The 12,108-nt window shown below is 45.5% G+C and overlaps 1 protein-coding gene across 1 annotated transcript in view; it reads right to left on the reverse strand.

The window, feature by feature from the left end:
* Nucleotides 1-12,108, reverse strand: part of COL27A1 (collagen type XXVII alpha 1 chain) — a 453,351-nt gene that overhangs the window by 326,043 nt on the left and 115,200 nt on the right. Inside the window, exons 11-12 of the mRNA XM_063936676.1 lie at nt 10,951-11,004; nt 8,463-8,507 (exon numbers count right to left, since the gene is read on the reverse strand). Coding sequence (XP_063792746.1) covers nt 8,463-8,507; nt 10,951-11,004 — 99 coding nt within the window. The remainder of the gene's footprint in view (nt 1-8,462; nt 8,508-10,950; nt 11,005-12,108) is intronic.

Raw genomic sequence — 12,108 nt, forward strand, 5'->3', positions numbered from 1 at the left:
TAAAGCTCTTTGTGATTTCTTATTCGTCAACTACTGGGACGGGAACCCTGTTTCTCATGGATATCCTCTACCGAGCATGGGGCTGGTGCATACTGATGATCCCGGTTACGGCGAATGGGGTAAGACTCAGTTTACGGCTTGCAGGAGCACGAGCCCCTGTGCTAGCCCTATGGATTCTTTTAGTAGCATAAGGCAGTGTCTGGCTTCCACGACTGCAACTTTGCACTGGACTCAGAGTCAGCCCTTTAATACCTTTCACATGAGTACTGAAATGCATTTCCGGCTACCAGAACACATTGCACTTAGGGGCAAAATATGTACTGAACCACAGCAACAAATTAGATACTTGCAATCATTGTCCAACATGCAGTACCCATATAAAAGCTCATTGCTGATTGGTTGCTGTGGCTCAGTGTACATTGTATAGCTAAATGTAATGTTAGCAAATCAGAACCCTACAAAAAGAATATGAGTCACACATTGAGAATTGGGTGTAGTATGGTATGCCGGCGGCCAGACTCCCGGCGACCAGCATACCGGCGCCGGGAGCCCGACCGCCGGCATACCGACAGCGTGGCAAACGCAAATGAGCCCCTTGCGGGCTCGCTGCGCGCGCCTCGCTATTTTATACTCCCTCCAGGGGGGATCGTGGACCCCCACGAGGGAGAAAAAATGTCGATATGTCGGCTGCCGGGATTCCAGCGCCGGTATACTGTGCGCCGGGATCCCGACAGTCGGCATACTGAAGACCACCCTTAGGGATTATGTAATAGCCTGCTAGATGAAGACATAAGCATGATTTCAGCCACACTGTTCCTAGTTTTAAAGCAGCAACCACTTAGAAGGCAAAACCAGGTTGTTTAATTAGGGTTGTAGAATACCCCTTTTCCACCAGAGCCCCGGGTTCGACCAGGGATTTGGAACATGGTCCCAAACAATGTCGGACCCCTTTCACACTGCGGCTCCAATCCGGGTTATTCCTGGGTTGGCACCGTTTACACTGCACATGGGTGCAATCTCTCTTCTGCCGATGCTTGGTGATGACCTCAACTCCAGGTGTCAGGAAATCCGGATCTCCCCATGCTGTAAATGGGAACTGTGTACACTGCAGCCTTACCTGGGTTGTTTTTTAGGGAGCAGTTTCTACTGAGCCATGACCCAAGTTATCACGGCAATAACACGGATTTTAGCAGCAGTGGAAAAGGTGTATAATTAGTGAAATTCTAAAGATCCAATAAAAGTATAGGTTCATACTGTATAAAACTCAAACATATTTTCCTAAACGTACATACCCATCAAAGGCAAGAGACAAGTGGCAAGGCCAGATGGCATGGTGACACAATTTGTTCCAGCATGGCTGCTACCTCCAAACTAAAACTATATATTCCCCTTATAAATGGGACATTTATAAAACACATTTAAATTTCAAGGCAAACTGATTAATGAGCACTGATCTACAAGGACTGTGGATGAAAGTAAATGACAGAAGATAGGCAATCCTACTCAAACAGTAGGTTCTGGTGAAGACTGGAGGACCTTACACGGATTAAGGGAAGGCTATATGAAAAATCGAAGTTGAGATTGGAAAGAGCTAAGTAGATGTCTGGTCTTTCCCATTGCCAATAGATACTTCAGTGGTTCCCGGACTTCCTCTTGGTTATGAAAGAATCTCTGAAGATCTGAGGAACAGCTTGTTCATTGCAAGTGTCAGAGTCCAGCCAGGCCTGCAATCCTGGGCTGTCATGTCTATGTGGTCAGACTAAGCTTGTGGAGTACAGCTGCTTAGCTGTCTAGAACTCCCCTGCACAATCCCTTATGGGCTACAAAGTGAGTCATCAGTTTCCCATATAGAATAGATTTTGAGTAATGGATTACACTTTCTGTGTTAGATGAATCAAATTATGATCTCTTCTCAGAACACATACAGTACAGACGATGTCAAATCTATTTCGACACAGACTTTAGCAGAATATGGGCAGATTTACTAAGCAGCGGATTTTCAAAACAATCTGTTATTACAGATTTTGCCTGCCAGATTAAAAATGGCAATGATACTTAATGCAACACAAACCTGATTTTGAATTTACTATTATTGCCCTTTTAAATCCGGCCGTCAGATTCTGTAAAAGTCGAGGGTTTGAAAATCCACTGCTTAGTAAATATGCCTCATTTTGTTTCACAGAGAAATCTGTCAGGGGCCACAATTGATCAGAGGAGCAATCCTTTCAGATTAAGGAGCACACGTTGTGGGACCACAGCTGGAGGGACGGATGTTGCAGCTTTTGTCAGTGACTGACAAACCCATGGACTGACATTGAAAACTTAATCATACTACAATTTCAATTTCTGTATTTATAGATTTGAAGGGAATTCATTCCCATACCTTATTCGATATAGGGGTATATAGGGTAGATCTGAAAGACTTCTCATCGGCAGAAAATGAGGCAGCCATTCTGTGGGCCAAATCAATATATAGTCCTTCAATTCCCTAGCAACCAGTGCACATCCAATATAAGAAAATATATTGGTCATAAAATGCCTCAGTGACCTCCGTAACTCCTATGATAATATAGGTTGCCAAACAAATAGGTCCCCTGAAAGTTTATCTTAAAACTCCCATAATCCTCAGCTGTGGGTCAAGTCTGTCTCGCCACGGATTTCTGTCTCCCTCCACATGTTCAGAGAGCCTGCATGCACTTTTGCTTTATATATACTATATATCCATCAAGCATAATTTATGCACAATACAAAAAATCTGGAGAATACTGACATCAGCACTAATTAGTGTAGCATTAAATATAATAGGTTAGGATTCCTGACACAAATGGTACACTGGCACCAAATGAGAGGAGCATTTGTCTCACAACACTGCCCCCTATCATTACTACAGTGTTCCGGTTCTGGAGCTCTGAGATCTTCCTGAAATCACTGAGCGACCTCGCAGAAAACCAGAGCACACAGCTATGTTCAGCTTTGCAGAATGTTTTACATTTTCTGGCTGGCTTTCAACAAGTTATGGATGTGGCAAATGCAGAGACGGAGCAATGCAAAGCAGGCACTGGGAGTGTCATTTTCCATGTCCATGCCTTAATGATGTCACTGGTTCCCTGTGAATGTATAGGAAGCATTCTCCAGAATGCAAATGAAGCCCATATTATCGCTGCCTCTACAGTGTGAAGGTAACAGCAGGCATGCCACTAAGTATTTCCACTAACAGTCCTCAAATGAGAAGGACACATCTGGCTCTTACAACTCAGAATCAGTGAATTCCCCACTCTTACAACAGATATGGCTAAATGCCATTGCACGGAGGGGATGGGGGGTGGGGGGGGGGGAATGAATCAACCAAAAAGGACTAATGTAGGAGTTTCCCACAGCAACTAATAAGCCTCTACCTATTATTTATCAAGTAGATTCTATAAAATGATAGATTGAAGCTGGATGCTTGTTATATGGAACATCCCCACTCTTGCTCTTAGAAGATTTCACCCTTGGGGGTCTATTTACTAAGCCTTGGATGGAGATAAAGTTGCTGGAGATAAATGGCGGGATGTATTAACATACATCTTCGCCCCTCGCAGCGAGGTTGATTGCATATGTACTAACATATGCGATCAACATAGCAACGCGGTGACGGAAGCCCCCCGCGATACCTGTGTGGTGGTCTCCGTCACTTCCCTGGGCTCTCCTTCTCCTCAGCTGCCGGGAACAAGGCAGCCGGCAGTCCCCAGCCCCTCCCCCCCCCCCCCCCCCTGCAGCCGGAAGGACCTCCGGCTGAATTGCTAGGGGGGGGAGGCGTTTACCTTCCGGGTCCAGGATGCCTGGAGGAAGTTATGCCGGGGGGGCGGCATCTGCAGCGGGGGGGCGGCAGAGGTGGCGGGTTGCGGTGGCCGGCAATAAGAAGACCATAGCCTTCTATACGGTATCGCCATCCAAAGATGGCGATACCCTGGGCGGCGAAAACCCGGCGGCCGGGTCTTAGTACATTTGAAAATGTGGTAAAACCCCCGAAAACGGGGGTTTTACTGCATTTTTTCCTTAATACATCCCGCCCAAAGTACCGGCCAATCACCTCCTAACTGTCATTTTTCAAACACAGCTTGTGACATGGCAGTTAGGAGGTGATTGGCTGGTACTTAAAGTCGCTGGAGATAATCTCCCTCCAAGGCTTAGTAAATAGACTCCCAAAATCACAAAGCTGCGATAAGTCTTTGCTGCAACTTCCTTCAGTCCATGACAGGTACTACAAATCCATTACCGAATAATGGTTTCATAACATCACTGTCTAATACATAACTAAATACCTGTAGTTCTGATGTCATCACCTACACTCTGAGGTCTGATGTAACATTAAAGATAACACACCCCCTCTGTTAACTATCAGGGATGTTTATGGAAGATAAATGTGACAAATCCTGAGGACAAGGTCTCAGAATTGTTTTAAAAGAAGGAATCAAGACACAACCTTCATCCAAATTAGTCTACAGCAGTCGTTCTCAAGCCAAGTCCTTAAGTGTGGCCACAACAGGTCATGTTTACAGGATTTCAGTCTGTGGCTACAGGTGGGATAATTACTGACCCAGCAAAATCGATCAACTCACCTGGGCATAATCAATGAAGTCCTAAAACCGTGACTTGCTGGAGGTACTTGAGGACTGGAGTTGAGAACCACTGGTGTAATGCTATATTATTATTTACCAAATGAGTATACAAATTGAGCAAATGGAAAACAAATGTCTGTTTCAGATTTATTTTTGCAAGTGGCTCACAAAAGGAAAGTGTAAGTAGTCAAATATATTCATGGCCTTATATGTAACCCATCGTCCTCTGCTCTTCCCTAAGAATTATGGGAGTCAGGAGAGAGTAGATAATGTGAAGGTAAAGTCCACAGGGAAGGGGAGAGTTTCCCACACATGGGGGCAGATTCATTTACCCATGGTATTTACTATGTGGGTAAAGCTCTGGGTTTAATGCCTGAGCTATTCAGTCAATAGTCAATTTCCCTGCACGTAACATGCATTAACCCATAGATTCCGAGGGGGTTAGGGGGTTATTCAGACCCGATTGTTGTTGTACGAATTCGCAAGCCGGACGATAATCGGATGTAGTATATATGTGCGAGGCGAAATAATCAAGTAACTTTTGTGATCGCTAGGCGTACGCAAGTTGATTGACAGGAAGCCGACATTTGGGGGTGGTAACGGGCCGTTTTTTGGGAGTGTCAGGAAAACCGCAGGCGTTCCCAAGCGTTTTCAGGGAGGGTGTGTGACGTCAGCCCCGAACCCGATCGGCCTGATTCTATCGCACTGTAGGAGTATGTCCTGGGCTACGCACAGACTGCAAAAATTATTAGATGGTGAGTGAGTTGCGAACGGATTTGCAGCTAACTGGCGATCAACAAGATTTTTGCAAGCCGTAAGCAGACTTGCACGGGGCGGATTTTCACTATGTCTGGGCGGTGGCTATCTGATCGCAAATTCGCAGAGGAGCAATCAGGTCTGAATAACCCCCTAAGTGCTGAAATCTATCTGTTCAGTGCATGTTAAGCCCCAGAGGGTGCAGTCAACGCAAATGTTTCCTTGCAGCCTCTGAGGCTGATCTGTGCACCCTCTGGAGCAGAGGTTCTCAAACTCGGTCCTCGGGGGCACACACAGTGCATGTTTTGCAGGTCTCCTTACAGAATCGCAAGTGAAATAATTAGCTCCACCTGCGGACCTTTTAAAATGTGTCAGTGAGTAATTAATACACCTGTGCACCTGCTGGGTTACCTGCAAAACATGCACTGTGTGTGCCCCCGAGGACCGAGTTTGAGAACCTCTGCTCTGGAGCTTAATGTGCAGGGATGCAGCATGATTGCTCAGAGCAGAGCAACCAGCCACTGCTAAATCTCGCGGCTAACTGAATCTGCCCCATAGACTTCCTGCCATTAATCCCACTAAAGGACACTGCAGTCAGTCCTTTTCAGCCTCCTTTAGCCAGAAATGACTGATAACATAGAACAATAGCTTGGATCCAGCTCAGAGCAAATTAAAATATAATCTCAAGTATTTCGAACTTTGTCATGGTGTTATGACTTCTACAGAAATATAAACGGTTCTTATCAGTACCGCTTTTATATTAGGGAACTTGTATTATAGCTTGAGTGCTCCTTTACAGAAATCTGTGGGAATGTACTGGAAGCAGACCTTAGTGGTCCTTTAAGACAACATGTGCAAATGTGCTGAAGTTAGGCCCCTAATTGGCTCAAAGGACTGCAGGTGGCATACAGCGTCCGTGGCTGACAGGTACATATCCACAAATTAGGAGGAAAGTAATTCTTGTAGCCCTGGCCAAGAAAAATCCCCATTGGAAAGGCTATAATAGCAAAAAACATGATGTTCTGGGTTGTATGCCAGGACTATAAATTGACGTCTGTGACCACTTATACACATCAGATCTAAAAGATTGCTGCCTGTCTGAAGAAGCAGGTTGAGCTTCTCTTTTTAGAGCCATATTTTGCATGAATCAAATGTATAACTATGGCCCTAATTCAGACCTGATCGCCAGGATGCGTTTTCGTACAGTGGGTGATCAGTCTAAACTGCGCATGCACCGCAAAGCGCAGGCACGACGCACGGGTACAAAGCAGATCGCCGCTCAGCGATGGGTTTGTGCGAAGAATCCATTCACACGGGCCTTCGCAAGGAGATTGACAGGAAGCAGGCGTTTGTGGGTGGCAACTGAGAGTGGTTGGAAAAACGCAGGCGTGTCCATGCGTTTGCAGGGAGGGCTCCTGACATCAATTCCGGTCCCGGACAGGCTGATGTGTTCGCAGCGGCTGAGTAAGTCCTGGGCTGCGCAGAGACTGCACAAGATCTGTTTCTACAGCTCTGCTACACAGGCGTCCGCACACTTGCAAAGCGAAAATCCATTTCCCTATGGGCGACTATGCGAACGCAGGACTGCAAAAAAACCCTAGCGAGCGAACAGGTCTGAATTAGGCCCCATGTTTAGAATCTAAAGACTCTTCTTCTATACTTCGATTTGTAAAAGAAAAAATAAATGGAAAATGCTAATATTCATAGAATCGTTACAACCAAATATCTTCCTTCACGGCTGGATGTGGAGTTGATGGCTAGTATATTCTACTAAATGAACTTGCAACATGTGACCTCTGATCATGTGACCGTGGGTGTTGTGAACAACCGTAGCTGCAGCGCTAACCATATAGTGCAGAGGAGAACCACTTAGCACATATAAACATTAATGTTCTGATGTATGTAATATAAGTGCTGGCTGCTCCCCCGAGGAATGGTCTTCAGGTTGCCGGCAGCTGGGCTCCCGGCGACCACCATACCGGCGCCGGAATCCCGACATCTTTTCTCTCTCTTGGGGGTCCACAACCCACTGGAGGGAGAATAGACAGCGTGGCCACCGTGCTCGCAGTGTGGCGAGCGCAGCTGTCGGTATGCCGGCGGTCGGGATTCCGGCGCTGATACGCTGGTCGCCGGGACCCCAACCGCCGGCAAACCATACCACCCCACCCCCCCACACACACCCCGAGGATCTACAGTGCTGTGTGTAACAGGCGCCATGCGGAACCCAGGACTCAATATAAAGCAACAAATATCTTCTAAGCCCGCCCCCAGACTCCTGTGAACTTAGCCAATGGGAGTCCGGCGGCGGGTTTAAAAGGGGTGTAATACCTTATGCCGAGTCTAGGGTGCCGCCCGGCGTCTGTGAGACATGCAGCCCTTCCGATACCCGGGGGAACCTACCAGCACATATACTTTATACCAGGGGTGGGGAACCTAGTAAACATCTATTTTAGTAAGTAAAACAACCTACACAACATGATGTTGGGATGCACATTTATATAATAAAAAAAAGTTTCTATCTAAGCGTTAAATATTTTTTTTATCTTTTAATGGGGGAGATGTATGAAACTTTGTAGAGATAAAGTGGAGAAATTGTACAAACTAACCAATCAGCTTCTGTCATTTACCTAGCACAGCCTATGAAATGACAGAAGTGGGTTGCTTTGAGCAACTTCATGACTTTATCTCTCTCCAAGGATTGATACACCACCCCCAATGACTACTTTAGTTTATTACACATATGGCATTTAGAGTACTGTAACATGAAGCAATAACAGCATATGATATTGTTAAACTACAGCTATTTAGGGTAATTTTTGAATCAATAAATGTGCTTATTGTGCAATTCCAACAAAAGGGTAGGACATTAGCTGTTCTCTAGAAAATAAAGCAATCAAGGCTTGCATTGCATGCTGGGGGTTACAGGTTACCTATCAGCATGAGCAAAATGAACATTTGATTACGTGACTGGAGGGGCCACGGCCACAGGTTATTAGGAGTGTGTTACACACAAGGAAATCATGTGGTAGTACGGTTAGCAGAAGGAAGACTCTGTTTCCGGTTTCATTAAACTAGGACTGCAAAGTAGACAAGGAAAAACTTTACCGGCCTACCCATGGTGCCCCTCTTCCCGGGAACTCCAGGCAAACCCTGTGTGGAAACAAAAAAGCAGAGGGGCTTAGGTTACAAGTTCACAAAGAAGCCTATGTACAGAGAAACTGTGGAAAGTCACTAAACAGTCAGACACAGAGGAGGCCGCACTTCCACCTCAGCATAAAAAGTGCTGAAAGACGAGCCCGGGCCTCCCCTTTACGGGGCTTAGCCCATAATATGCTCCACGACACAGGGAAATGCACTGATGACGGGATTAAGATCTACACTGGCAAAAAAATATGTTTTCAATGGTTGGCAATACTAGCCATGAAAGGGCGTTGTTTTATTTAATCTGTTTAATATTCACCTATGCATTAGGCCTTTAAATTCTGTAATGGTCTGCTGCAAAAAGCTGACTTTCCTAAAAAGCAGACATAAGGATCAACCAATCACCAGAAATTATAACTGTACTGTAGCAGTGTGTAGTTACTATATGAGTTGTGGTAAAATCACAAAGGACATCAGAACGCGTTGGGTACGCTATGTCGGCATCCGGGATCCCGGCGGTCAGCATAAAGACCCCGGGATCCCAGCCGCCTGAATGCTGGCAGCAGGGTGAGCGCTAGCAAGCCCCTTGCGGTCTCGCTACGGGATCAGTGGCTCGCCACAGTTTCTATTCCCACTCTACGGGTGTCATGGACACCCACAGAGTGGGAATAGCCCCTGTTTTCCGGGATTCCGGTTGTTGGTATCCTGACCGCCAGGACACCGACTGCTGGCTATATAACTGTATCCCATCAGAACCCATTTTCTTGAAGGTGACTGGTGAAGACTGAATGTACTCAGCAGTCATCTTGAATGTTTATGTGAGGAAATTTACAATGTGCCAGAGTGACGGCAGCCATCTTGTGATCTGTATCTGGGTCTCTTATTGACAAAAATTCATGAGACACTGTGCTTTATTACGCCTTAGCATCAATATGGCTTCTTCTACAGTGAATTAGATGCAGATGTCCTGACTTAGTGTAAGCCATAATAAACTAAAATCAAGCTAATTAATAACATTCTAAGACGTTCTTTTCACAACTACAGAACCTTATGTGTTTCTGACATCTTTGTAACAGGATTTCAGGACACAGTTTGGAAATATTCAGCACGCCAAAACTTCAAAATGAAGGGGGTGACGGAGAGGAGGAGCTCGACCACAGTTGGCGTGACAATGCCGGTCTCTCCTTGACCTGGAATTATTAATTACTTTATAGCTAAATAAAAATTTGGCAAGAAAATCTCCCCAAAACCCCAGGGGCCTATTTATAGCTGATCATCCCTGCTGTCACGACGTGATGAATGTAGTTCATGGCAACAGGCTAAATAGACACACCAGTATAATTGCCCAGAGCACAAGTCGTCCTTTCAAGAGGGTCATGACTTCCTTCCCACTGATGAGAGCGCTTTTGAATTTACACACTCCCTTGTTTGTGTTTGACTGTCCCATAAAACTCTCACCCACAGTCTCTAAAGTGACCGAGCCCCTCGTGAGTAAAGCAAATCTATAAAACACATACTTGCTTATCAATTATCCACAGTTTAATTAGTGGAGTAACCACAAAAACTTCCCAGTCTGTGTGCACAGGCAGCGCGACCCTTCCCTCTTTGCACTGTGCTAGGGCCTTAATGTTTTCTTTACACATTTAATGGGTTAGAGGGCAGGATAAAGGCATGCTTGTAATTACGCTTTGAACATCACACAGCGTATGCTTTCTAGATCAGTCAAATGGCAGCATTTACGCACTAGGACACCCCACAGCTCTTCCAAATGCTATGGGAAGAGACGCAGATTGCTCGGTCACTGCTCCCGAGAGACAATTTGGGCATACTTCTTACAAATCAGCTGAAACAGCAACTATACCAAACTATGGCTATAGTGTGACAGATGGGGTTGTAAATATACATTCGGAGACCTGGTTAAATGCTATCTGTCTGTGCAGCACTAAAAGGGGCAGAAAGGATATGAAGGAGCGAATGCAGCAAGCCTTGGAGAGAGATAAAGTGGAGAAGCGGTCCAAAGTAACAGCTACTGTCACCTTGAAATGACTGTTAGAACTTCTGTCTCTCTCTAAGGCTTGATACATCTCCCCTTTGGTGAGAAACTGTCTGAAGCATGAGGCACGTGGTGCCTCATGCATCAACTGTATCATTAGTTCCTAGTTAATGAATAGTTAAGACAACAACATGGCTACCCTAACTCTTGCAGGCGTTGACTACACTTTCATGGCAACAGGGACCTATTTGCTTCTCCCGCTAGATTCCCATTCTAGTAAGAGGTTCAAATTCTTTTAAATCAAAACCTCTTCTTCTGATGGCTGACAGGAGAGGGGAGGTTTGGATGTTCTCATAACAGAGCGGAGGCCAATACTGAAACTAAATTTATATAGTGTACGGTGTTATTTCAATGCTGTTATCTAACTACTCCAGTGTAGAACAATCAGAAAATACTCACGCGTTCTCCATCGGCTCCAGGCAGCCCGAATAATCCCGGAAGGCCGATAAAACCCTACGGGGGTAGAAAAGACAAAGCCTGGGTGAGATGCAGCTCTGACCCCCCTCCCCCTCCTTGCTCCCTTTTCTTGGCATCTGACTCTTGGTGCTGTACTTCTCCTCCTCTTGCGCTGGTCTGCGGCTCTCTCCGTGATGAGATAAACCTTGAGGCAAGTGTATATGCCCATGGACTGCATGGTGCTGGCTTCCACGATGTAGTCCAAGGGCACATACCCTCACACCAGGGACCATGGTATTCTACGCAGAAAGGAGCCAGTGCCGGCAGACTAAAGGGGACCTGCTGTGACAAATGCCAGTTACGGGTTAGTGGCGGTTACATCGTCCTCCTGCTGTTAGTCATAGCAACACAAAAAAAAAGATAACACAACACAGTACTGAAGCTTACACATGCTCATTAATAACTAATTAAACATTGACGCTACTGGAGCCAAAGGCCACAGACCGGGTAGCAGAACGGGCTCAGAAAGTCTGATAACTGCAGCGCAACACATTCAGATTACGGGTACAGAAGACATTGGCTCCCTATATCACGCTGTAGAATAACTATCTGCACACAATTTGCTTTAAGGTCTCAGTCAATTTATCTGATGCAAAACTAGGCAGCCCGCTCAATTCTGCGGTTGGACTTCAAACCCAAAGGAAAAAGCAAGACGAGGTTATCTGAAGAGGAGATTAACGGTAGACTACTATTTAATCCATTTATAACAACATCCAGATCAAATGTATTAACTGCAGGAAAATCTTAGTTTAACCCTGTCTCTGACGAGGAGGCCCGGCGAGCTAATGTAAGACGGGTCACTACGCAACAAATAAACTGTGCAAGGAATATTAAACAAGATACTGTCAGCAGAAATGCTATGGTAAATCTTATAACTCAACAATGTAAACTATGGGGGATATTCAATTGTTTGAAAAGTCAGTTGGGTGACTGTTTTTTCCTATCTAATAGACAGGGGGGAAAAACAGACACCCAACCGACTTTTCAAACATTTGAATTCCCCCCTATCTGTATTGTCTGATAGGAAGCTACATTACCATATGTGAAATTAGCAAACACTGACCTGAGCAGGCAATCCGTCTACAGCATACTTATTTCGGA

This window comes from Pseudophryne corroboree, chromosome 8, assembly GCF_028390025.1.
Source record: "Pseudophryne corroboree isolate aPseCor3 chromosome 8, aPseCor3.hap2, whole genome shotgun sequence".
Lineage (NCBI taxonomy): Eukaryota > Metazoa > Chordata > Amphibia > Anura > Myobatrachidae > Pseudophryne > Pseudophryne corroboree.